General features: G+C 52.7%; 1 protein-coding gene across 1 annotated transcript in view; it reads left to right on the top strand.

The window, feature by feature from the left end:
- The window catches only part of FAM83F (family with sequence similarity 83 member F), a 35,542-nt gene extending 17,258 nt beyond the window's left edge, over positions 1-18,284 (top strand). Inside the window, 4 exon segments of the mRNA XM_046013565.1 lie at positions 5,508-5,675; positions 6,196-6,317; positions 8,197-8,891; positions 15,695-18,284. Of these exon segments, the coding sequence (XP_045869521.1) occupies positions 5,508-5,675; positions 6,196-6,317; positions 8,197-8,891; positions 15,695-15,756 (1,047 nt within the window). The 3' untranslated portion in view covers positions 15,757-18,284.
- The last annotated feature ends 8,368 nt before the right edge of the window (positions 18,285-26,652 follow it).

Raw genomic sequence — 26,652 nt, 5'->3', positions numbered from 1 at the left:
CAAGTAGGCAGAGAGGCAGGCAGAGGGGGTGGTGGGAAGCAGGCTCCTTGCTCAGCAGGGAGCCAGATGCGGCACTGGATCCCAGGACCCTGTGATCATGACCTGAGGCGAAGGCAGAAGCTTAACCCACTGAGCCACCCAGGCACCCCTACGCATTCTTCTAGAGATGGACATTTAATTATTGCTAACTCCTTGCTATGCCAAAGAAAGCTGCAGCAAATGTCTTCATTTCTGCCCCCTTACAGACTGTTGCAAAGATCCGGGAGGTTCCCTGGGTGCACGGCCAAGAGTGGCATTGCTGACTGGAGTTATGCACATTCTTAAATCCACCACACTCTGCCCACTGCTGAAGGGAATAGCGGCACCTGTGTTCTCTCCACCAGCCGCCCACACGGGTTCCCCTGCCCTCACATTCCAGTTCTTGGGATTAGCTTTCTCATTTTTAGTGAATATTACAGTTGTAAGGTGGTCTCTCTCTCTTATCACTTTGCTTTAATTTGAATTTTTCTGATTACTAATGAGGTCTGCTTCGCTTTTTATACTTATTAGCCATTCAGTATCTCCTCTCGGAGTCGCCTATTCATATCCTTTGCCCATTTTTCTAATTAGTTCCCTGTCTTCTTGCTGGTTTGCAGGGATCCCTTGTATATTATTAATTCCTTTTGGTTGTAGACATTACAGATATTTTAGATATCTGTAGTAGATATTACAGATATTGTAGACATTACAGATATCTTTTCCCTGTCATCAATCAGTTGACTTTATCTACAGCATCTACAGATTTTAAACAGAAAATCCCTAATTTGTCAAATGCATTTTTTTTAAAAGATTTTATGAGAGAGAGAGAGAGGAGAGTGAGCATGAGTGGGCGAGGGGCAGAGGGAGAAGCAGACTCCCTGCTGAGCAGGGAGCCTGACATGGGACTCCATCCCGGGACTCCAGGATCACAATCTGAGCCGAAAGCAGATGCTTAACCAACTGAGACACCCAGGTGCCCCAAATGCATTATTTTTTTTATTTCATTTGCCTTACGATTTGTGCTTTTAGACTTCTAAGAAATCCTATCTTATCAATTCCTTTATTAGTTTTATCGTTCACATTTAGGTATTTAACCTACCGAAATTCACCTTTATATATGGTGTAAGGCAGGGATACCCTTTCTCTCTCTTGAGTAACCCAGTTTCCCAGTAACATCTGCTAAGCAATATCCTTTGTTCACTGAGTTGTAATTCTGCCTCTGTCAGACTTTAAGTTCGATATGTTTATGGTACATAGTTGTTTCTAGTCTTTGTTCTGTTCACTGGTTTATTTTTCATTTCCTTCCTGCCTCAGTACCACAATCTTACTACTATGGCTCAGCAGCTTGTCTTACTATTGGTAGAAAAAGTGTCACCTTTCAGCTTTTCTTTTTAAGATTATTTATTCATTGGGGGGGGGCACAAGCAGTAGGATGAGGCAGAGGGAGAAGAAGAATTTATGCTGAGCAGGGAGCCCAATGCAGGGTTTGATCCTAGAACTTGGAAGTAGTGACCTGAGCCAAAGGCAGACACTTAACTATCTGAGTCAACCAGGTGCCTCTCAGTTTTTCTTTTTCAAAATTGACTTAGCTATTATAGATCTGTATCCTTCCTTACATCCTAGAATTATTTGGGTTCCTCAGAAATATTGACTGGACTTTCATTGGAATTGCATTGAATTTTATTAATATGGTGAGAATTTGATTTTTCAAATATTGAATCGTGTTATCCATGAACACAATTTATCTCTTCATTTATTCACATATTTTAAAATATCCTTGAATAAAGATTTCTAAATTTCTCAATAAAGGTATTAATTCTTAAATCCTATGTGTTTAAAATTGCAATGTTGACCTTATTTTTTTCTCCCCAATCCCCTTTTTTAGTTGATCACTACTGTAGTCTAAATGTGCTATTGGCCTTTGTTAGTTTTTCTTTATCTGGCAATCTTGTTAAATTCCCCTGTTAATTCTAATAATGTTCATCTACATTTTACTGGGTTTTCTCTAAAAATAACATCTCTAAGCGTGGCTCAGTTGTTAAGCATCAGACTCTTGATCTCAGCTCTGGTCTTGATCTCAGGGTAATGAGTTCAAGCCCCACGTTGGGCTCCTCACTGGGCATGGAGCCTACTTAAAAAAATTAAAAATCGTCTCCAAATACTGGTAGTTTTGTTTCTTCTTATTCATCTCTCTCTGTCTGTCATATTGCATTGGTCAGCACCTCCAATACTTTTTCCACCATCACAATGGTGAAAGTATTATTGACATTCTTGGGACTTGAAGGGAATGCATCTAATGTTTTTCTGTTCAGTATGTTTCATGTGGGTTTTTTTTTTTTAAGATCTTATTTATTTGACAGAGATCTCAAGTAGGCAGAGAGGCAGGCAGAGAGAGAGAGAGAAGGAAGCAGGCTCTCTGCTGAGCAGAGAGCCCGATGCGGGGCTCGATCCCAGGACCCTGAGATCATGACCTGAGCTGTAGGCAGAGGCTTTAACCCACTGAGCCAACCAGGCGCCCCTCATGTGAGTTTTTTGTAGATAGCTGTTATCAAGTTAAGGAATAGAAGGTCCCTTCTATTGCTAGTTTTTTGAGAATTTTAATCACAAATAGGGATCTCGGGGCGCCTGGGTGGCTCAGTGGTTTAAGCTGCTGCCTTCAGCTCAGGTCATGATCTCGGGATCCTGGGATCGAGTCCCGCATCGGGCTCTCTGCTTGGCAGGGAGCCTGCTTCCTCCTCTCTCTCTGCCTGCCTCTCTGCCTACTTGTGATTTCTCTCTGTCAAATAAATAAATAAAATCTTTAAAAAAAAAAAAAAAAAAAAAAACAAATAGGGATCTCATGTTAGCAAATACTTTTTTTAAAATGATATTATTTATTTATTTATTTATTTGAGAGAGAGAGCATGAGCAGGGTGAGGGGCAGAGGGAAAAGCAGACTCCCTGCTGAGCAGGGAGCCCAACACAGGGTTCCATCTTGGGACTCTAGGATCATGACCTTAGCCGAAGGCAGACCCTTAACCCACTGGGCCACCCAGGCGCCCCATGTTATCAAATACTTCTAAAAAACCTATTAAAATAATATATGATTTCCCCACCTTGACCCCATAAACATTATAAATTAAAAGAACAGATTAATCATCCTTGTATTTCCAGGATAAATCTTACTGGATTATGCTGTCTTATGTTTAATTTGCTTTTAATGACTTAACTATGTCCTTCTCACGTTCAAATTCATCAGTATGTAAATAGTCCTAATAGTCTTTTTGTCATTTTTACTATTTCTTAAATAATATGATCTTTTAAAAAGTAAATATGTGTGTGGCTATTTCTGCTTTTACTCAGCACTTTATCTGCATTCCCTGTTTTTGTCAGCCTTGTCAGAAGTTTGTCTATCTTTTTTGGTCTTTTTAAAGAACCAGCTTTTGATATGTTTCTAAAATACCTTACAGAGCCGGAGAGACTTGAGTTCAAATCCCTGCTCTGCTACATGTTAACTGTAAGACCTTGGGCACATCATTAAGCCCCTTTGCATTTACTTTCTCATCTGTAAAATGAGAACAGTCCTCCTTATTTTGAGGATCAAATTAGAAAATTCAGTGTGGGGCACGTGGAAAGCGTGCGGTGCCTGTTAGTCCCTGTCTTCAATGCCTTTGTTTACGATGTGTTCTTTGCCAGAAACACCCACCTCATAAGCTTCTGCTAGCCCCTGTGGATGCGGTGTTCAGATTAGAAAAAGCTATCCCTTCCTCAGGCAGGCATATCTACTACTTTCCCCCTCAGCCCAGAGCCCATGTGCAGTGCACAACCCGTATACCCATGCGTGGCAGCCCCGCCCACTTGCCAGCTCAGTTTTCCTCCCTGTTCATTTCTCCTGGTCCCAGAGGCTGCGCATTCTTCAGGTGTTAGCTTCCCTGATGAAGCCTTTCTTAAACATTTCTTCTCTGGCCAGAAACAATCATTGTCTCCCTCCTTCCCGCTGACCCTCCTCCCACGCCCCCTTCCAACTTTGAACTCACCTCACAGATCACTTGTACTTCTCTTAAAGCATTTATCTCATTTTGCCTCACGTCTTACTTAGTGCAAATGGCTTATCATTCCAATGGGATTAACCCCTTGAAGTTAGGGATTAAAGTTTGTCTACAGATCCCCCCTCTGCTCCTGGGACCCAGTAAATTTTAACTTGTATGGATGATTGAGTATGAAATGTGGGAGCCAAGAACAGTCGTAAATAATATTGCGTGAATGGAGGGGGGGTTCTTTAGAGGCAGGGGGAGGGTAGAGCACACGTATGAGGGTAGTGGAGATGGAGGATACCGCTGTTGAGCCTACCACTGTGCTCAGTGCTCTCATGGTGTGTCTTCCTAAGCCCTCACAACAGCCCTTTGAGGTCCTGTTACTAGCTGGGGTACTGGTGAGTCCGTGGTGGAGCTGGTCTACCAGGCCTGGTCGGTCTGACTTCAGAGTTCAGGCTTCCATTGGCAACAGCTAACAGAAGCCCTCAACCGTACAGTGATTACCATTCATTGATGACTTCCTGCATGCCAGGCGTTGGGTTTCATGCTTTACAGGTGTTATCTAATCTCAATGGCAAAATAAAAGGACAGGGTAAAGGGTATCCCCGCGTCGCAGATGAGGAAGCAGAGGCTCACCAAGGTTAAGTAACTTGCCTGAGGTCACACACTTAGGAAGTAGATATAACCAGATCCGTTGACCCCAAAGCATGCCCTTCGCGCTGCATCACACGCACAATGCTTGGGGCCCCCAAGAAAACCCTGCCACCGGAGCAGACGAAGGTTTGCACAGGAAAATGAAGAAGCTAAGGTCAGAAAGGTAGATCTGCCTCAAGCTGAAAACCTCACCTTCTAGGACAGATCTTCAGGACAGGCTTTTAGAAATCAAGGGTCCTAGGCCTTGACTTGAGGGTGGTGTGAGAGGACCCAGCCACCTGGAGGCCAGGAGAGTTTGAGCTCACTGGAGCTCTACCTGAATCCACACCAATGGGAGGACGGGACCATGCACAGCTCTAGGGAGATCAAAGCACCCAGGCCCGCAGAGAAAGGGTTTGAGCAGATTTGCAGGTGGTGAAAATGAGTCCATCCCATGCTTCTCAGTGACTTCCTCTTCTTGAGCCTACTTGTTTCCCTGGACCACTAGGACCAACTTTCCTCAACCTCCTAGATCTCCCTGACACGGCTTCTGAAGAGCTGTTGGAGAATGCCCAGGGTGGGGTAGTGGGGATTTGTCAAGGATGAAGCACAAAGAGCACAGCCTGCCTGGACCCCCAGGCATTTCTCAGGGCAGAGAGCCCATTTCCGGGCTCAGATGTGCTCAGACCTGGGTGGGACATGGAGAGCCCAGGAGTGGTGCAGATGGGGTGTTTGGCTCTTGGCCTCTGGTTACATAGGCCCAGCCAGTCCTCTCTGGGCCACAGTGTATCGCTATAGATATGGAGTCACCCCATGCCTCACTAGTCGCCCTTCCCCATCCAGGTCATTGCGGTGGTCATGGACTTCTTCACTGATGGCGATATCTTCCAAGACATTGTGGATGCTGCCTTTAAGCGCCGGGTCCCAGTGTATATCATCCTAGATGAGGCAGGCGTGAAGTTTTTCTTGGAAATGTGTCAGGGCCTAGAGCTCGCCGACTTCCGTATTCGGGTAAGTTGTACCACTGGGGTAGGGATGGAGGGTGGAGGGAAGAGGGGCAAGAGATGAGATGGAGGCTGCCTCTGCCCCCATCCTCTGCCCAGTTCGGGCAAGAGTTCAACACCTTTCTTTCTGTCTAAAACCTTGCCTTGTGAATTGATAACCCTAACTTACATGCCCAGCTTAAATTTTATCTCAAGACTATTGAGGTTGAGAAGGCAGCTCTGGCCCAGTCCTGGGGTGCTCACCCTGCAGAGTCACCGTCAGGATCAAAGCTAGGGCTATGGTTCTCTTCTGGGGAGCTTTGGGAGCAGGCAGGAACCACCTTGGGCTCATCTATGCTCAAAGCAAGATCTGCTAACTTCCTCTTGCTCTCCAAATGGGTTCTACCTCTACACCTGTGGGAAGTAGAGTCTAGCGTAGATGGGAACCAACAGGCAGGGCTCCACGGACAAGAGGGTTCCTTCTCTGCCCACACAAAACTTGGCTCCAAGTCTCATGAGTGACAGTACCTTTCCACTCTTCTCAACAGAACATCCGTGTCCGCTCTGTAACAGGTGTTGGCTTCTACATGCCCATGGGGAAGATCAGGGGGACCCTGTCATCAACGTTCCTAATGGTAGATGGTGACAAAGTGGCCACAGGATCTTACAGGTGAGTTGGGCCAGGTCAGAGAAGAACCCGGAGGCTTTTACTTGGGTTAACAAATTACATGGTCGGGGCGCCTGGGTGGCTCAGTGGTTTAAGCCTCTGCTTCGGCTCAGGTCATGATCTCAGGGTCCTGGGATCGAGCCCCGCATCGGGCTCTCTGCTCGGTGAGGAGCCTGTTTCTCCCTCTCTCTCTGCCTGCCTCTCTGCCTACTTGCGACCTCTCTCTGTCAAATAAATAAATAAAATATAAAAAAAAAAAGAACAAATTTCATGGTCAGGAAGACTCTGGACTGGAGCCCCCCGTGGTTGTGGGTCTAAGACGGGTTCTTGGATCTAATGGCAGGGAAGAGCCTCCTGGTCAGTCCCTGCCCTCCAAATTTCTGGCTATTGGATTACTCCAGAAGGGGGGTCAACTCTTCCTGGGCATTAAGCACAGCTTGACCTTCGTGGTCCACAGAAGCTGCTTGCATTGTGAGGCTAGTCGTTGGGGGGACAGTCAGGAAGCAGAATGGACCAGATCTGGGAAAGAAATGGGAGAGTGTGGTCACTTTCACTCAGGCCTGTGGTGCCAGCGGGACGGGCAATGGTCCTAGTTTTCGTACTGCCAGGAAGCTCCATGACCCGATAAATGGTACAAGAAGGTCCCTTTGGGCACAGCCCTGGGGTCCAACGTGTCTGGAGGCGCTTCCCATGCAAAGGGAATTGTGCTGGGAAAAGCAGGGTTTGAAGCCCAGCAGCCACATTCTGCTGTCAGGAAACACGTCAGGATCCAGCTGATCAAGAACGGCAAAAATGTCGCAGCCTTTGTACCCAAGGATGGTTGTTTGAATTTTACCGAGGAGAATGATGAGGTTCTGGTTGCTGGATTTGGCCACAAAGGTCACGCTGTCAGTGCCGTTCCCGGCGTTTCGTTTAAGATCGTCAAAGTAGCCGATGTCTCTCTTTTTGCCTAATACAAAAGTGAGAAGGAAAGACAAGATCCTAAGTTTTGATGGTGAAAACATGACAGAAATAAATTTTCATATGCCAAAAAAAAAAAAGGAAGAAAAGAAAAAGAAATGTAAGGATGTGGTGTGAAATGTGTCCCAATTCCAGTTCGGAAGTCAGTTACCAGGAACATGAGAAACCCCATCTCTGCAGTCTCTGCCCTCCAAGAAAACTGAAATCCCGGTGAGGCAAGAGACCGGCCGGGAAACAATCAGTAAGTGGCCACGGTCCTCGGACGTTGCTGAAGTGCAGGGATTTGCAGACACTGAGTGCTCCGAAGACTCCGAGAAGAGCCGTATTAGCAGTAGCAGCGGGGGCGCCTGGTGGCTCAGTGGGTTAAGCATTTGCCTTTGGCTCCGGTCATGGTCCCAGGGTCCTGGGATCTAGCCCCGAATCCGGCTCCCTACTCAGCAGGGAGCCTGCTTCTGCCCTTCTGCCCCTCCCCCAAGCTTGTGTGCACTTTCTCTCTCAACTAAATAAGTAAAATCTTAAAAAAAAACCAAAAAACCAGTAATAGCAGCCCCGTCCCCACTTACTCAGTGTGTGTGCCGCGTACTGAGCTAAACGTTTTATACGTGGTGTCGCACGTGAGCCTCACCACACTTTTGTGGCTGTGTGCTCCTTGAGCGCCACTTTTCAGGGCCTCCAAGGGTAGAAACCAGGTGGGAATCCTGGCCTGCCTTCTCATGCCCTCACCTGCTGTCTGCGTTTGAGGCCAAGACCTGAGAAACAGGGAGGACGTGGGACCAGGAGGCCCCTTCCACCAGGCAGCAGGGCCTCCGGCCTCCGTGGGAGATGAGTTTGGGGTGGGGGCAGCGGGCTGTGGGGCCGGGACGGCTGGGGGCTGCCGCAGGCTGGGCCTACGTGTCGTGCTTCTCTGTCCCCACATTCCCAGGTTCACCTGGAGCTCCTCCTACGTGGACAGGAACCTTCTCCTCCTCCTCACAGGGCAGAACGTGGAGCCCTTCGACCTGTTGTTCCGGGAGCTGTATGCCATCTCTGAGGAGGTGAACTTGTATCAGCAGCTGAACTTGGCAGGGGGCGCCGGAAGGCTGAGCCCCAACCACTCCTCCACCGTGGCCCGCAGGCTCATCAACCCCAAGTACGCCCTGGTGTCAGGCAGCCGCCAGCCCCCGGGGGAGATGATGCGCTGGGCGGTCCGGCAGCAGCGGGAGGCCGGCGGCGACCCCGAGGAGCAGCAGGAGGGGGGCAGCGGCGGGGAGGCGGCCCGGCGCCTGGAGAGCTTCCTGAACGACCTGGTCACGCTGAAGCAGGTGCTGCCCCCCGTGGAGCCCGTGCCCTCTGGAGAGCTGGATCGGAAGGGCGGCCGGGTGGTCTCTCACCTGCACGTGGACCTGAAGCCCAGACCCCCGGAGGCGCTGGTCCGGAACGGCAAGGGAGAGGCTGCCAACGGGGAGGCCACCGCGGCCAAGGACAGCAGGCGCTTCAGCAGGAGGCTCTTCGGCCGGCGGTCCAAGAGTCCCGCGGCGCCCAATGGCGTGAGCAGCTCCCTCTCCACCGAGACCTTCGCAGAGGTGCAGTTCGTGACGGGGAAGAGGCCCAAAGAGGGCTCCAGTGCTGACATCTCAGGTGAGCCCGCCCCCCACCCACAGTCCCCTGCCCCAGGCCGGCTGTCCTCATCCCGGAGCGCTGCCTCCTGTCTGCAGAAAGGCTGCCTGCTGGCGTGCAGAGAGCCAGAGCCCTGAGATCCGCAGGCCCCCGGCTCCCATCCTGCTCCGGCAGGTCCAAGTTCACTTCCTCTTCTCTAAGAGGAGAGAAGGACGGGGCGCCTGGGTGGCTCCGTAGGTTGAAGTGTCTGACTCTTTGATTTGAGCTCAGATGAGATCATGATCTCAGTCTTGAGAGCGGGCTCCTGCGTGGGGCTCTGCTGGGCGTGGAACCTGATTAAGATTCTCTCTCTCTCCCTCTCCCCCTCTCCTGCTCTCTCTCTCTCGTTCTCTCTCTCTAATAAATAAATCTTAAAAATAAAGAGGAGAAGGGTACCTCCCTTGCTCAGTTGTCCTGAGGCTGTAAGGCGCTCAGAACAGTGCTGGACCTGGAGTCATCTGAGAGCTCTGGTTCCTGCCAGCAGAGGCCTGGAAACTTTCTCCTTTGTCAGTGAAGAAACAGACACAGAGCAGCTGAGTGGCCTGACCCAGGCCTGACCCAGGCCTGACCACTGCCTCTGAGTCGAGGGCTCGTTCTAGAAAACCTGTTCCTTGCCATATCACCTGTCCTCACAATCCACCTGGCTCAAACACACCCCACCCTCGCCTGAACCCCACCCACGCCCTGACCCACTTCCCTCATTTCTGTTGTAAACAGCGCGACTTGCCCCTTCCCTGTGCTCATTTGCTAAGTGGTGTTTGCTGTGCTGCTTACTTTCCGGAGAGCCTGTTCCTGGTGGTGGCGTCTTTCTGGCTTCTCTCTGGGACTCCCTAGAGGTCCGGGCCTCTGTCTCTTTCTCCGGAGCAGGCCTTGCCAAGAAGGCGGGTGGTGACAGCCAGGGCCGCTGTCGGGGCCTTTCTTCACGGCAGCACCTCCGAGGTTCTCGGTGCGGGGATTTCTCGGCCCCGGTGCGACCAGCCTCCCACCCGGCCAGGCAGGTGCTGCTGGGGCATCTGAGCGCTTCCAGATCTCCAGTGGCCCCGACAGCCCCAGCTTTGGCCTGACAATGGCTTGACAGCAAGGGTCACAACCACCTTCCCCTCCGCTGACTGCCCAGCCGGCCCCGGAACCTGGCGCGCTCCGCCTGTGCTTGTCCAGGCTAGGACAGGCCTGGGAGTCTCTGAATCTGGGACACAGGGGTGCCAGGGCCGTACCTCCATTTGGCCGAAGCGTCTCTTGGGCACCTCCACGTGCCAGGCCCTTCACCAGATGCTTTCTCTCTCACCTTTTCCTCACGACCACCACGGAGGTGGCTGATAGGAGCTCAGAGAGGTGCACTCGGTGGTCTCAGGACACGGGAAGTGGTAGTAGGGTCGGGACTCAAACCCGGGCCGGGGCCCGTGACCTCTCAGGGAGGGGAGGTGGCCCCCATCGCGTTCCCACGGGGCTCCCTGGCTCCCCCAGCACCTGGTGCTCTGCGCCTCACCCCTCTAGCTGGGAGGAAGGGTTGCCATGGTGAACACCTGGCAGGGCAGGGCGAGGGAGGGGCGGGCCCGACCGCAAAAAGGGCCATTTCCCCAGTCCTGACTGTGGAGGAAGTGGGAGCTCTCGCTCCCTTCAGCCCCTCACCCTGAAGTGTTTCCATAGAAACAAAAGGCCCATTGTCTTGTCCCTTCCTGCCACCTTCCCGAAGTCTCTCAGCAGCCAGTTCCCTGCTTGGAGGACTCGGCTGGTCACCGCCCCTGCCTCTGCCCTCTGCATGTTTTTGGAGCCAGCCAAGCAGTGGGGCTGTGCCCCGGGGACGCTCCTCTCCTGAGTGCCCGATGCCCCAGCACATAAAGTCAGGAAGGCCCCGGGAGACCCAGCGGGATCACCCTGTTCCTTCCCCATCCTTTAGAAGAAACACAGAGTGGCTTTATCCAGCACAGACTCTGCTCACCGGGCTGGGCCTCCCGTTCCCCAGGCCCTCATAGTCAGGCTGCTAATGAGCACTTTCCTCTCCCTGCCACTTGCTTCCCTCCAAGGGAAGGGGCAAGAAGCAGGACCCCTCTCCCCACAAGCCCTTCTCTCCAGCTTCCCAAACGTATGACAGCAGCTGGGCTGTCTTGGTGTCTTGTCTCAGGCAGAAACTAAGTCGCCATGACTCGGTGTGACAGACAGAGGGTCACATTCCTGACTGCATGGGACCCCCAAGGTTGGAACTAGCAGTTCTAGTACTCTTGGAACTGTCATCTGGGAGGAAATCACTTTAACTACTAGCTTAGGGCCCTCGTCTGGGGAAAGGATCCTTTTCCTACAGTGAACATTCAGAACATCATCAGAACAGACATCATGTGGGATCTCACCCCCCAGCACTTTGCTCCCCATACCCTGGGCCCATCCTTTCTGCTCCCCAAGGCTGCTTCCTGTTCGAGAAGAGGAGGAGCTGAGCTAGGGAGGGTTTCTGAGGTCCCTTTGAGCTCCTGATTCTGACTCGGTCCTCTCTCTCCCTGCCGCCCTCTTGTCAAGGGAGAGCCTGGGCTGATGGATAGGGTGGGTGGAAGAGAAAAATAGAAGAGCTAAGTGCTGGCAGCCTGTGAAATTGCTCGATAAGACGTATATAGTCGTCAAGCAGCATGCAAATGTTTGCAGGTCCGAGTGTGGCCCTTGGGAGGACCTTCGGAAATCCCTTCTTTTAGGTCTGGGGATGGGGGGGGGTGCCTTGTCTGGGTTGGTGGGGAGGTGGGGGTGGTCCCCTGGTGGTTTGAAGGCTCACTGCACCCTCTACTGGCGGAAGCTGAGCTCCTTTCCCTTCTGGTTTTTCTCTCAACTGGGACCGTGTATCTGCGGTGGGTGCACTTACAGACTTCCCAAGCCTGACCCCTGTGTCCATCCAGGAGCCGAGACGGTCCTCTGGGACAGAGATCCCAATCTCAGGGAGCGGCATTCACTGGAGAGCCTTGTTAAAACTCAGTGAGGAGTCTGTACCGTTGGGCTGGGCTCAGGAATCTGCCTTTTATTTTTATTTTTATTTTTTTTAAAGGTTTTATTTATTTATTTGAAAGACAGAGATGACAAGCAGGCAGAGAGGCAGGCAGAGAGAGAGGGGGGAAGCAAGCTCCCCACTGAGCAGAGAGCCCGACGCGGGACTCGATCCCAGGACCCTGGGATCATGACCTGAGCTGAAGGCAGAGGCCTTACCCCACTGAGCCACCCAGGCGCCCCAGGAATCTGCCTTTTAAACAAGTGTGCCGAGTGTTTCCCGTGTACGGGGCTCCAGAGCCGTGGATTAGGATGACTCTCGGATAAGGGCCTGCCCTCCTGGAGCCGCCAGACTGAGGGAAGGAAGTTCCAGGTGATGTCCCGGAGCCCCTCCCCGTCCCCCCAGGAAGATCACTGGGAAATGGCCAACACTCTTGACCATGGTCAAGGGAAGGAAGAAAGGCACAGACATTCCCTAACCAGGTGCTGGTGGACCCACGCTAGATGCTGTCACACAGCTCACAACCACCCTGCTGGATGACATCGTTCACAGATAGGTGCAGAGAGGCAAGATTCTGTGTCCAGGGAAATAGGGCAGCGGGGTCTCTTGACTCCTAGGGCCCCGCACAAAGCACTGTGGTTATCTCCAGAACTTAGGGTTAGCGCCACTTTCCTACATCTTTGAAGACTGTTTGGAAGGCCTAGAGGCTTCTTACCAATGAACTCTCCCCCTGGTATCCCATTAGTGGAGAGGAAGAAGAGAGTGGCCATTAACACCTCAGAGTACCTCTGGGTCATGACCTTCCAAGGTCCCCTGAGCCCATACTTTTCTTTCCAGAGTTCTCAGAAGTGATTACAGTGACATTGCATTTCCAGAACTTTCCTGGGTTCCCTGATTCATGCATGGGGGGCCATCTTAACTGGCAATGTGGTCTGGCTCCTACTGCTGTGGCTCACCTGTGTCGTTCCTGGGGGCTGGATTTCTCAAATCTCTCTTGGAAATCTGGGCCCCTGCCTGGGATGGAAGGTTGGGGAAGTGCTCCTGGGGTTCGAGCTCCCTAGGGGACCTATGGGCCTCCAGTTCCAGGATAAGTCTACTCAAGAGCTGTCTTGTCAAGACAGAGTTTCAGAATTCAGTGTTTCTCCTGAGTGTCATGGGTCAGGTCCCAGCTGGTGTTTGGAGTCTGACTTGGTGACGCCAAGTACTATTACCAGTCAGGGTCCCAACCACACAGCAAGGTGAGGGGAGTCGAGTGAGCATCCTTCGAGGGAACTAATCCCACCCAGTTCTAGAAAAGAGGACAGCGTCCTTATTCTCACTGGCATACGTCATGATTCCTCTGCCCTTCCGGTTTCCCTTGGGCCTCGCCAGGGCTTTCCTCACCGCCTAGTTGAGTGAGGGCGTATACGTCGCCCAGTTGAGACCTATGGCTACTGCTGCTGTTGTGAGGATTGGTACAAACCTGTAAGTGGCTTACCGCTGCCTGGGCACCCATTTCACTCAAGAAATATCTGTGCACTGTTTGCCCTGTGCCAGGCACTGTTCTAAGTTTCTGGTACAACAGCAAACAAAACAAGCAAAGCCCCTGCTCTTACAGAGTGAAGACCAGGCTGGAAACAGGAGGGCAGGGCGGGCGATGACCCTTTGATAAAGGGTGATCAGGAAGGCCTGTCGGATGAAGGGACAAAGGGCCATTTGAACGGCAACTGGAGTGAAGGGAGCGAGAAACTGTGTGGACATCCAGAGGAAGAGTCTTCCAGAAAAGGGTAATACAAAGTCCTGAAACCCTGGGGCTGTAGAGCCCATGGTCCGAGTCTGGCGTCCCCATCGTCGTCCTTGCCCTGACGCCCCAGGTGCCTCCACCAGCGACCTCCCCAACAACGTGGGGTCTCACCTCAGCCTTAGCTCCCTTTGATGTCTCCTCAGATCTTCCCTGGGCAGCCCATACTCTGTAAAAAAAAAAAAAAGAAAGAAGAAAGAAAGAAAGAAAGAAAAGAAAAGAAAAGCCATTTTTATGTATTCTTCCCTGTTAACCTGAGCAGGTCTGATTCTCCTCAGTCCTGCCAAACACCTACACACGCTAGACTCGCAGTCAGCGCGCTCGGAGGGAGTGACGGCACACGAAGAATTTGTCCTCAAACCATCTCTCCGTCGGAGGCACGGAGATGAATCCTGAGTCTAGTCTCCGCAGGCTTTCCTGGCCGGATGGAACGAGTGGGAGGGGCAACCTGGCAAAACTGTGGGCTCTCAGCCCTGCCTCCCCCAACTTCCCCGGGCAGGAGGGCAGGAGCCGGGGCGCAGCGCAGGCCCAGGACGCAGGCCCACTCTTCCTACCCTGGAGCTACACTCCCTCCCCTGCCTCGGGATGCACAAATTGACCTGCTTCCCTGCCTCCAGAATGCTGCCGCCCCCGGGGAAGAACGCCACATCTGCTCAGGAGGCCAAGCAAATAAAAGAAGCCACTAAGGAGAGACATTGGGGACAGCTGTGTCCGTGGTAGCTGTGAGGGGACTCTGGGACAGCACAGTCCCCAGCAGAGCTGCATCACAGGCAGCCGCCCCCACCCCAACCCCCAAGGCGACCCAGGCTCCTTGACCCTTGGAGCTCTCCGGGGAGGGGGTGGCACAGTCATCCACCTCCCTCCCACCTTCTCTAAGCCTCACGAGCATCAAACTTGGCCTCCAGAGAGGCCTGGCTGGGCTCGTAGTCCGAGCGAGTTCAGTCTGCCCAGACAGGGTGGTGGCGAGCAGAGCTTGAGGGGGGGTGGGGCGGCCTCCCCTGGAGCTTGTTCCGTGTCTCCCTTACTGGTGGTCCAGGAGAGGAGGCAGCGGCCACATTAATTAAACTCGCAGCTGGAGTGATGTGGGAAAGGGTGCGGGCGCCAGAGAGGTGACCCCTGGGTGCAGAGAGGGGCCGGCAGGAAGGAGCTCAGTGGCTGGCACCTGGGAGAAGGGCAGCCCGTGCCCAGGAGGACGGAGGCCCAGCAGCCTGACACCAGAAATGTCAGTGTCCGCCTCTCAGCTCCCCCCACCCCCTTCCCTCTGCAGCTCCCGGAGCAGAAATCCAGCCAAAGAAGCCACTGGCCTCCACTTGGGGCCCAAAGGATGGAAATGGAAGGAAGGGGCCTGGGGAGAGGAGAAGCGTGCTCCTCTAGCCTGGAGAACAGCTTTCTCTCCCCCATCTTTCCTCTCCATGAAGCGTGCTCCCTCCCTCCTCTGTCTTAAAACCACCCCCGTAAGCATGTGGTCTGAGCCGCACTGCCTGGCTCGCCATCAGCCTCCTGACCCAGGTGACCCCTTCCCGGGGTCCCTGTGTGGGGGGAGGAGCCGAGGCTGGTGCTGGTGTTGACAGGCTCGGGGAGCCGGTGGGCCCACTGCCCTCAGCTCTGCAGCAGGGCTGGTGACACGGTCTCCCGGTGTGTCCGCTGCCCTGGGGATTAGCTGAGAGAAGGTCTGTCGCGCTTGGTAAGCGGTGAGAGCAGCTGCACACAGGCTGGGCTGCCGGGAAGCCTCCTCTTGGAAAGACTTTTTAAGTCATTGATCGTAGTTGTAGATTGGGGTTCTGGATCCTTCCCTGCCGATGCCGCTGAGGTCAGAAGGGGACAGATCCCTTGGTACCCCAAACAGTGACTGTCTTGCAGAGAGGACGAGACAGGGAGAACCTTTCCTCTTGCTTTCCTGGGGGCCCTACTGACCCCAGATCAGCAGCTCGCGGGGGAGAACGTGAGCCCAGCCCCTAAATCCGAGGTGTGGGCAGAACACGGGAGAGGAGGGGGAGGCGAGTGCGCTGAGCACTTCACTTACGTCTTCCTTGCCTGTGTCAGTTGTCTCTGCAGGTAAAACAAGTGCCAGTCCCGCCAAGGCCAGAAATTGCGTGATTTCCTGAGCTGTGGGCCCTCGGTGGGGAGGCCCTGTGGGTGCCCCCGGCCCTGCCCTGTGGAGAATTCAGGTCAAGCCCTGCACCAGTTTGCACTCCGGACCCTCACTTGCTTCCTGCCCAACAGCCTCCATCCTGGCCTCAGGGACCCTCGATCCCAGACGTGAGAGTCTGCGGCCATCTCAAGATGACCGCACGCCCCTGCAAGACTGTCGCTGGCCGGGCAGGGGACACTCCTTCTTGTTTACATGAAGTGGAAGCTTGACTCCTGTCTGCTCTCCTTTATGCCAGACCCCCTCCCTCCACTGGGCCAGCCCTGCAGGTGCCCAGATGGGGTGAGCCCGTGTCTTCGTGCCTAACGTGATGGGGTCTCCAGAGCAGCCCCCGCTCCCTGACTTCTCCTTCCCTGGGCTTCCTGGTGCTCCTGATCCCCCAAGAGGTTTGGTGGGATATAAAGGAAGAGAACGGATGGGACTCTGGGCCAGGGAGCCAGTCTTGACCTAGGCTTGGCAGTCAAGGTAGAAGGTGCAGCGAGGACAGCTTAGGGCACCGGCTGCTATGGCCTTCCTGGCCCGGTTTCTGCAGGCTCCTGTACCAGACCTGGAGTGAAATGAGGGCTGAGCCTCCCCTCAGCCAGGGGCAGAATCTGACCCTGCCATTCTGAGAGCCCTCACACTGAGGTCTCCTTCCCCTCCCTCCCACCATCTCAGCAGACTCCCCTCCAGCAGTCCGGACCTCCTCGGCTGTCCCCCACTGCAAACACATACGGGGCTGCTCCCTCCCTTTAATAAAGTGCCTTGGTTGGCAGCCCAGGACAGGGAGAGCGAGCTTGGCCGAGGGTGGGAGGTTCAGTGGTGTGGGAGGTTAAGCCCTGCAGACAAGGGCCTTTGTCCCTTCCCACCTCCCTCCCCGCTTCCTCCCAAGATGGCCCTCAGGCCCCTTCACCTGCCAGGACTTTTGTGCCTTCTCTAGTTACATTTCAGCCGAAAACCAGCCTTTGCCTCCTGACAAAAGTCAGGCTGGATCTGGGAGCCTTCACCTCCCCAAAGAGGCCTGGCCTAATTGCCACAACGCCAGCCCAGGGAGAGAAGCCTAAAGTCACCCCCACCCCTCCCTACTTATGTGACCAGAGGGGTCAGAGGAGAGATTTCTTTCTTTCTTTTCTTTTTTAATTTTATTTTTTATAACATATAATGTATTATTTGTTTCAGGGGCACAGGTCTGTGAATCATCAGTCCTACACAATTCACAGCACTCGCCACAGCACATACCCTCCCCCATGTCCATCACCCAGCCACCCCATCCTTCCCTACCCCCAGCAGCCCTCAGTTTGTTTCCTGAGATTAAGAGTTAAGGAGAAATTTCCTGAGTGGACAACAGAAATTGCCAGACTGCAGGCTCTGCGAGCCTACGGCTGGGGGATCACAGCCACCAGGGAGCCGAGGGACCACATGGCCCAGTGGAAGCAACACCAGGCGGCCTCGTCCAGCCTCTTCGGAACCAAACTTGTCTTTGTGTCTTTCCTTCTGCAAAACCCTGGGGCGCCCGCAGCACCTGGAGGAGGGGCCTCTGTGTGGGGTTGGGGGAGGTCACGGGGGCACAGAGGTGAACCAGGAGGTGGGATGGTGTGGTGGGGTTGTGGGGGACGAGCCTGGCCTCTGGCAGTGGGGGAGGAAAGGAAGGGTGAGCCCGCTTCCCAGGGGCTCCTCTCTTCATCCTGAGGCTAGCTAGCTTCAAGGGTGAGCGGGTGGGGAGGGCAGGGGGCCCTGACCCACCTCCTTGAGCTTTTCTGAGGATTAAACATTTCCTGGGAAGTGCTGGCATTGTGGCACGTGCTTGTCCTGGAGGGGAAGGAAAGGGAAGGTGAAAACCACGCGGTGGAGGGTGTCCCCTCTGTTCAGGGCTGTCACCCTGACAGTATGAGACACGAGTGGGCAAATGGCAGGGAAAAAGATCACCCTTGGTGGGGAGAGTGGACCCCTCTGGGGACAAGGGAGGAGGCCTTAGGGAAGGGACCAGCTCCTACGGGTTCTCCCCAAAGGCTTCTTCTGCCCTGCCTCCCAGAGAAGCTGGCCTGCTGTATCCCCTTCCCCTCTTCTGACCCAGAGCAAGGCCGGTTCCTCCCCAGCCCTAACATTGTGGGAGGATCCAGATTAGAAGCACCAAGTCACTGAAGCCTGGCGCCAGGCCTACCTTTCTGCCTGTTTCCCCAGGTGCCAAGACAGGGTTTTCCCACTTTGTTCATGGAAACAAGGGGCGGGAGACCACGAGGAAGCAATGCTGTGTAGTGAGAGGAGCTCTGGCTGCTGAGGGAGGGCACCTCCCCTCTGGCCTGTATCCCCAACCCCTTTAGAGGTTTGGACGAGATGGCGCCTGACCCCTCCAGCCCTGAGAGGCTTGGGACAGGACAGTAGTGCAAAGATTGCTAAGGATCTTGAAGCACTAAGCTTCAAGTCTCTGCCTGAGCTCCAGCCCACTCTGCTCTGCCTCTGGGCTTCACAGTCTTCACTACATCTGCCCTCCGTTCCAGCATTTGCACACACACTGCAAAGCATTCTCTCCCTCATCAGATCTCAAGGGTACATCTGGCATCCTCAGATGGATGGCAAGTTCAAGGGTGCATCGTACCCTTGGTCCCCACGCGGCAGCTGCCGCGGAGCTGGTAACGTCAGAGGGGCTCCCAGAGGATCACGAAGGAAACGGCCCTCTCGACACCACCAGCAGCACCACCAAGTTGCCCAATCTGGGTCCAGCTTCTGTAGGCTGAGTGCCAACAACTTGCCCAGCTCCTTGGGTGGGCTGACCTCCGGTGAGCAGAGGAAGCTGAGGGCTGAGACCCTGGGGCGGCTGCCACCTGGATCTTGCCCCACGCGGGCGGAAACTACAGGACTCCTGCATGGGACTGGACCTTCCCTTGATTTGGCAAAACTTCCCAGTTTCCTGTGTCTTCCATCCTCAGGGTATATGGTGAGTCCTATCCCTGATCATTCAAGGGTGCTTTCCACGCAGCCTCTGCTAACACCACTACCCTCTACCTGTACAGAACTTAATAGAATGGATAGGCAAAAAGGAAAAGCAGAAGAAAAAGAAAAGATGGCCCTTGAGATATGGAGGACACAGGACAGAGAGGCAAAATGGGCCTTTTTTGTTTTTACTGTGATGATTTTCTCTAGTTTATTGAGCACCTACTATATGCCAGTGACCATGCCAGCTGCTTTAGTCGCCTGCAGTTTTCAAACTAAGAAAAGCTCAGGAAAGAGCCCTTTGCAGTGTTAAAAAAAAAAAGCTTTCCTGGACCATTGGGGACTGAGTCTCACAAAGTTGTGTGACGAGCAGCTCGGGTCTTACTGTCCCCATTTCTCAGATGAGGAGGTACGTGGCTCTCCCAAGGTCCCACACTGCGTAAAATGCAGGTCTGAGCCCTGCTCCCCTGGCACAGGGCTTCTCGCCTTCCACGCTGGTGGTGAGACGTGGGAGCCACAGATTGTTGGAGGAGATGCCGTCCCACACATTGCAGGGTGTTTAGCAGTGCTCCGGCTTCTACCCACTCGATGCCAGCAACACCTCTCCCAATGAGACAACCAAAAATACCTCCAGATGTTGTCAAGTGTCCCCAGGGGATGAAGTCCCCGCAGCCCAGCCTCTCGCTGCTGCCTCAAAGCCCCAGGCTGCTTCTCTAAAGCGTGCTCATGCGCATGCCCCTGGGAAACCGTTTCTCTCAGAAAGCTTTGGCCCAGAAAGGCGGCTGATTTGCCAACGATTTTGCTATCTGTGACTGACATAATAGCATCTTCCGTCTTGTTCTAGTTACCTGCTCAGCTCTTCACCGCCGCGTACTCCCCGGAACAGGTGTGTTTATGTGCCTACATCTGCCTTACTCCACAGAGCACCCTGTTACGTTTCCTCCCAATCTGTTCACCTTCCTTTAGTTCGAGTCGAGCCCTACATGGAAAGCGCCCTTGGACAGACCTGTGTGCGCCCAACACCGTCCTCACCCCCAAAAGGCAGCTGGGGCTGAGAGCAGAGAACGCTCCTCACGTCAGGCCGGGTGGGAACTGCTGGCCGGGACGTCATGAGTCAACATCGGCAAAGCCCCCCAGCAGCAGGTGCGCCCCGCCCGGCACCCTGGCTATATAGTTCATCATCCGGCTGCAGGCCACATTCGCTCCCCGCCCCCATATGGAGGGCCCAGCGGCTGTCACTCTAATAGTAGGCCCTGCCGCTCCCGTGGCTGAAGGTCTGGTGCAGAACAGGCACCCCAGGCTTAACAGGCTGAGGCAGACCAAGATTGAGAGGCTGGGTGCCTTCGAGAAGGCTGGGAGGCGGCAGGTGCACATGGGAGTGAAGGCCGAGAGGTACCCATTCTGTCCCTGGGGTTCCCGTCCGGAGGGTGATAGGTACCCATTCCGCCCATCATCTCTCTGGGTCACTGGGGTATCCACAGTATCTACTTAGTGCCTGTTTGTTGAGTGATTGAAAACTTGAGAGCCTCCTGATACAGACGGCAAGCCAGGCTGGTCAACCTGGGTGGTGTCAGAGGCTCGGGAATTGATCGTGACCCTTTCAATCTTGTTCCCGACTTCTGAGACCGTACATGGAGGCCAAACAGGACTCTGCTCTCTGCTACTTAATTTCCTAAGAACTGAGTTATCCCAAGTCCTTCCTGACCAAATCCTTTCTTCAGGGAGTTCTTCTCCTTTCTGCGTGCGTCCCTAGGGGCCAGTCTCCCTCTCCAAGTGGCTCCAGACCGGGTGGGCCCAGGCCTCCAGGCCTCTCTGGCTGCTCAGGGATGACTTTGCCTGCTTCCTTTCAAATTGCTTACACAAGAACGGGGCGAGGAGGTGAGGGCCTTGATGTGAGAAAATAGCCGATGTCCCGTCCCCCAACAAGTCATGGGAAGGGCTAGAATGTAGTTATCTGGGCCCATCTGGAGTGGTGCCCATGGCTTCTCGGAGTGACAGCCAGCTGGAGACCCGTTTTCATCCAGTGAAGTGGCTAGAAGTTAGGCATTGTCTACAGCCACGACAAAGCAGCCCCAGGAACAGGAGTCCACGTCATAGGAGACCGGCTAGGACCTGCCGCAGCAAGAACGTAAGCAGTCTGGAGGAGAGCAGGAGGGAAAAAACATGAGCAGGCCGTCTGCGCGCCATGGCCATGGCCCTCTGGGCATAAGCAAGGGAGAAGCACAAGCCATCCTCTGCTAAGATCCCAGAACCAGGGGCGCCCGGGTGACTCAGTGGGTTAAGCCGCTGCCTTCGGCTCAGGTCATGATCTCGGGATCCTGGGATCGAGTCCCGCATCAGGCTCTCTGCTGAGCAGAGCCTGCTTCCCTCTCTCTCTCTCTCTCTCTGCCTGCCTCTCTATCTACTTGTGATCTCTCTCTGTCAAATAAATAAATAAAATCTTAAAAAAAAAAAGATCCCAGAACTACGTCTGGTGACTCTTCTTTCCTAAGTGCAGCTTGGACTCTACGGCTCATCTCTTTCCAGAAGGTCTTGGAAGTTGGCTGATTGGACCAGGAAAGGCACTTCACTGCAGGATTTAGAAGGCTTTATTCATTTGTTCCTTCCACGCATATTTGCTGTGAGCTTGGCCCGAGGCTGAATGGTGAGCAAGGAAGGCCCGGGGTGGAGCTCATGTCTTTAGGATGGTCTGGGGCAGGCCGTTTGCTTTGACCTTAGCTGAGGTACACAGTGGCCAGCGATAGTCGTCAGGATGGGCAGTGTGGGGCTGGAGTCCCCACTTGGCCACATATCAGCTCAATGACCCAGCAAATTGCCTCCCACCTGGAACTTCGGTTTCCTCATGTGTAAAATGGAGATAATCTTGGTGCCACTTTCCAGAGGCTGTGGGGAGTCAAGCGCTCAGCAGAGTGGCTAACGTCTGGGGTAGCTTAGTCACCAGCCCATGCTTCCGTTGGTGTGTTAGAGCGAGGGCTTTATCATTTCTCTCCTGGGGCGTTCTCTGCTGGACTCTGCCTGCTCCCTCCCTATATACATGCTTGCCGCTTTCAGTGAGGAGTGCACACGTGGGGGTAAATGCCCATCCACCTGGAAAAAGTTCCAAGGGCCAGCTTTTGAAAGAAGGATGCAGAAAACCTGCCAGGGAGGCCACTTGAGGGCTGTTTTGCTTGGCAGGGCCCCATGTGCTCTGGTCACACACCCCCCCCTCCCCCACCTCAGCTCTGTGGGCTGGTTGGTTCCAGGCATGGAAGAGGGCCACAGTCTCATCTGGTTGTGAAAATGTCCCACAACTTTTCTTCAAGGATAGTTTTGGGTAAAATAAGACAATTTTAGTTTGTTTGGAAAACACTTCATATATAAAATACAACACTTCACATATAAAATACAATAATAAAATACAAATTAAACCCAAACAAACAAACAAAACAAAACAAAAACCCCAGCACATCCAGAAAAGCCTGCTTATGTGGAGCAAACCATTGGACTTTCCATTCAAGTAGACTCCAGACCCTCCCTTTCTTCTAGACTTTTTTTTAAAAGATTTTATTTATTTATTTGAGGGAGAAAAAGAGAGTGAGAGAGGGGCATACGGGGGGGGGAGGGCAAGGGGGAGGTCAAAGGGAAAGGGACAAGCAGACTCCCTGCTGAGGAGAGAGCCCCAAGTGAGTCTTGATCCCAGGACCCCAGGATCATGACCTGAGCGGAAGGCAGATGCTTAACCCGCGGAGCCACCCAGGCGCCCCTCTTCTAGCTTTCAAGCTCCGTTGCTCTCCACAGCTAGCCCTAGGCTGGCTCCTTAGTGGAACTGGGAGTTGCTCAAGCCTAGGCAAGGCCCAGGCGCCCAGTGCAGCCCCATACTCCTGGCTGCGGGTCCTTCGGGGAGTACCTAAAAGCACCGTGGTGAGATGCTGACACCTTGTGGCCAGTCGGCAGCGCGTTGCTTTTCCTCCTCCAGCTAAGAGTAAGACAGCAGAGGCCAAGGGTGGGTGAACCTTTTCTGTAAAATGGCCAGAGGGCAAATGTTCTAGACCTTGTGGACCCATGGTATCCGCTGCTGCGGTAACACAGAAAGTACCCACAAACACTATATAAATGAGTGGGCGTGGCTATGTGCCAATGAGACTTTCAGGATTTCATATAACTTCCATGTGTCATGAAATATTATTCTTTTAATTTTCCCAACCATTTAAAAAACACAAACATCATTCTTAGCCTGTGGGCTATGCAACAACAGGCTGGGGCCAGATAGGACTGGCAAGCCCTTGTTTGCCACGGTCTGGCCCCACACACTTGCCTCCAGTGCTCCCAATGCCAACTCCCCACCGTCACACCTGGGATCTTTACTTTGTCATTATTCCGTCAAGAGGAACCAACTGGATCGCTGCTCTAACCAGACTGCTACGACTAAGGCTTCTTTTGTACAGAAATCCTGGAGTTGTTGGTTTTCACCGTAGGTATCCGTCGGGGGCCCAGCCCTGTGTGAGAGCCATGAAAGAGCCTGGAGTTTTAACCAATGTGTATTTAAGATTTACTTTTATTAATTCATTTGTTCAGACAAACTTACTGAACACTTTGTGTGACCTAGGCAATGTAATAAAACAGAGCTGGTCTCTGTCCTCGAGGTGTTCATAACCTTGTTGAGAAGATGAACACAGGGAGGCAAGCATTATGATGGGGTGGTACAGGGGTTGCGGAACCCCAGAGGAGGCACTTAACCCACAGGTGGAGGTCAAGGAGGGCTTCCTGGAGGAGGAGGTGATCTCTAAGCCAATATCTAAGGAGTGAATGGGAGAGGGAAGAATGAGGCAAGGCATTCCAGGGAAAGGTCCAGAACCTAAAAAGGATTCTTTCAAGAGAATTATAAGCATCAGAGATGTAGTGAAGATTCAGATATAGTATTTGCCCTCAAGGCCTCCCAGTCTGGTGGGTGAGGCAGGCTACTATAAGCTGGTATAAGGTTGCGGAGACAGATTTAAAGAGGTTTTCTCTCTAGACTTGTAGAATTGGTTATCGGTGAGCCTCAAGACAGTAAGCAGTGGGCAAGTGGGTACACAGGGTACTGAGAGGCTCTGGGGGAGTAGAGATGTGGGCCTGACTTCTCTGGTCCAGAAGCCCCTGAGAGGAGAGGGGGCTCGACCTGAGCTGTGAAGGAAGCGTAGACCTCGGTGCAGGAGGAGGGAGGGATGTGTGGAGGGATGTGTGAATCTCTTAACAGCAACAGGTAATTTTCTCGTTTTCACCAATTAAAAACGTGACCTTGGACGGTTATTTAACCTCTGTTTGCCTCAGTTTCCTCATCTGATTCTACCTCTTCAGGTTGTTATGAGGACTGAATAAGCTAATACGTATAAAATCCTGAGAACAGTGCCGGCCTTAGCGCCTTCATGGGCAGCCAGCCTCCGCCGTCCCACAGGGCCCCACACTCAGAAGGTGAAGGGTCCCACTTCAGGTTTAATTCTCTGCTGTTGCCTTCTTGAAATTCTTAATGATTTTGGAATAAGGAGCCCCATGCTTTCATTTTGCATGGCCACAAATTATATCGCTGTCCTGCCTGGGCATGGTATGTGCTGAAAAACTTCAAGTTTCATTTTAGAGTCTAGAAGAGCAAATCTGATTCAATATATTCATTTTAGAAGGGAGGAGACAGCCACTCAGTGCACGTGACTGCCTAATGAAGCCTGGAGACGGGGAGATGACAATCAGAGATGACAATCGCAGTCTTCGGGGTGAAGGCAGGACAATGACCCAACTCCCCGCCCCACCCCATGCCCCCAGAAGGCAACATAAGGAGAGAAGAGCAGACAGACTCCTTTGAAAGAGCTTAGAGAAAGAGGTGGTATGAAAAAGAGCATGAACAGTTGTAGAGGTAGGAGGGAAGCTGGCTATTTTAGGAAGCCAAGAGAAGATTCTCGGAGTAAAACGTAGTGATGAAGCCATGGAAACAAGAACTGAGACAGGCTCTTGGATCTTGGCCACAAGAGGTCATAGATGAGCTTGGAGAAATGAGTGTCAGAAGAGTGTTCTGACCAGGTTTAAAGGAGGGGCACCGGTGGAGATGGCCTCAGGTCAGTATTTAAGAGGCTGAGAAAAAGAAGCAGAGGGAGAAAGGGCAGGAAGAAAGGAGGCTGCTTTGAAGGGGGTGGAATGAGAGCCAGTTCCCAACTGGGATGCAGAGGAAGGACCACTGGAGGCAGTAAGTTAGCCAGGAAGAGGCACACCTCTTTCTCTGAGTTTGTAGGAGAAAGGAGCTTGGAGTTGAGCTAATGACGGCTATGAGGGCAACTGCCCCTCTGGAAGCCTGATGTCTCCCCAGCTGCACGGTGGCATTCTCGAAGTAGATGTCTGGGGCAAAGCAGCAGCGAAGAAGAGAGCTTACTTATTGGAGTCGGAATGTCTGGGTTCAGCGGCGAGGTCATTATCTGCGAGGACCTGGAGCAAATTCGTCAGCCTTCAGTGCCTTGATTTCCCTATCTGGAAAACGGGGATAACCAAGGTTGTGCAGATTAGCTGCTGCGATCTGGGTAAAGCCCTCAGTGTAGTGTCTGATACATAGCAAGCGAGTGTTCATGAAAGGGTAGCTATTAGTAACAGCCACCTCTGGTTCCCTTGTGAGCCTCCTGTAGGTCTAGCATTGGCCAGCAAACAGGAGGAGCCCAGGGTTGGCTGCTTCACAGGAAGTTTCTCTGGAAGTGTGGTCATAAAAACAGAGATGATCTAGAAGAAGCATAGCGTCTTTCACAAGGGCTTTGTTCTACAGTAAATGCTACCAGACATGTAATAAATGCTTCTAAGCATGTCCTCTATAATCAGCACCCTCTAGAAAGTTCCCCTCCCCCACTGCTCTTGGCCTTGGCTCTGGCCATATCCACTGCCCCAGTAAGCAGTATCAGCTGTCAGCAGGCTTCTTGTCTTTTGGATTAGGTTCCTTCACAGGGATCTTCCCATGGTAATACAAATGGGGAACTGAAGAACGCTTTACAAACACTTCCAATGTCTCATAGCAATGAGAGGCCAGTGTGAAGGGTGGACGGAATTCTTCTGTGCCACAGAAATCAGAGTTGGAGCAGATCCAGCAGGCTATGTCACCCTGAGCTTGTGGGTCATTGCAGAATCGTTCACAGAAATTCCCGCTGCATTGGATTTTGTCCAGGCCAATGCAATGTGTTCAGGGATCACAGAGCAATCTCTCAAGGGAAGAAAGGAAGGCCTGTTGCTTGGAATGGCTTAGAGCATTTTTGGTAGCCATCCAAAGCAGCTATCACTCATCAAATCTGCCTTCCCTTCCAGCAAAAAGCCAACTGTATAGAACCCTACATATAGAGCTCTAAGAATAGCAAGGCACTCCAAGAACATACTGCACTTGGCCTAAATACAACTGTGCAGGGCTTGATGAGTTTTTTTTTTTACTCTCAAAGCTGGGTGAGTTGGAACAAACAAACAAAAAATATTTTCCCCAAGTAGTGTGCAGAGAAGAAATGAGAAAGACAGCATAGGAGAGCACCCTGGCGTGTTATTCTCTGACCTGGGCTGCCTTTTTAGGGCATGGGTTGACTCCACAACCACCAAAGCAAACCCATAAGCCCAACCCAAAGGTACTGGGCATAGCATAGGCTCCCACCCCCCCTCAATTCATTGACTTTACACTAGCCTGAGCAAGCCCCAAACTCCTGTACCAGGTGGTAATTTGTCATTTCCAGCAACAGGAATTTGAAACCATCAACCTCCACAATAAACATTTGATTTATTGGCCTCCTTGCCCTAAGTATAGAAAGTGAGAACAGGTTTCACCCAAAGCTGCAGTTCTGAGCAAGGAGAGCTCCCAGAGTGCATATGTCAAGCCACACCCCACTATTTGTGGGAAGAAAAAAATCTACATGTGGGTCTATCCATGAGAAGTCTGGGTTAGATACTCTCCTTAATAGGAGCTGGTGCTAGTAAGGAT

This window comes from Meles meles, chromosome 7, assembly GCF_922984935.1.
Source record: "Meles meles chromosome 7, mMelMel3.1 paternal haplotype, whole genome shotgun sequence".
NCBI lineage: Eukaryota > Metazoa > Chordata > Mammalia > Carnivora > Mustelidae > Meles > Meles meles.
Note: the sequence above shows the minus strand (reverse complement) of the source record. Positions and strands in the feature narration are given on the sequence as shown.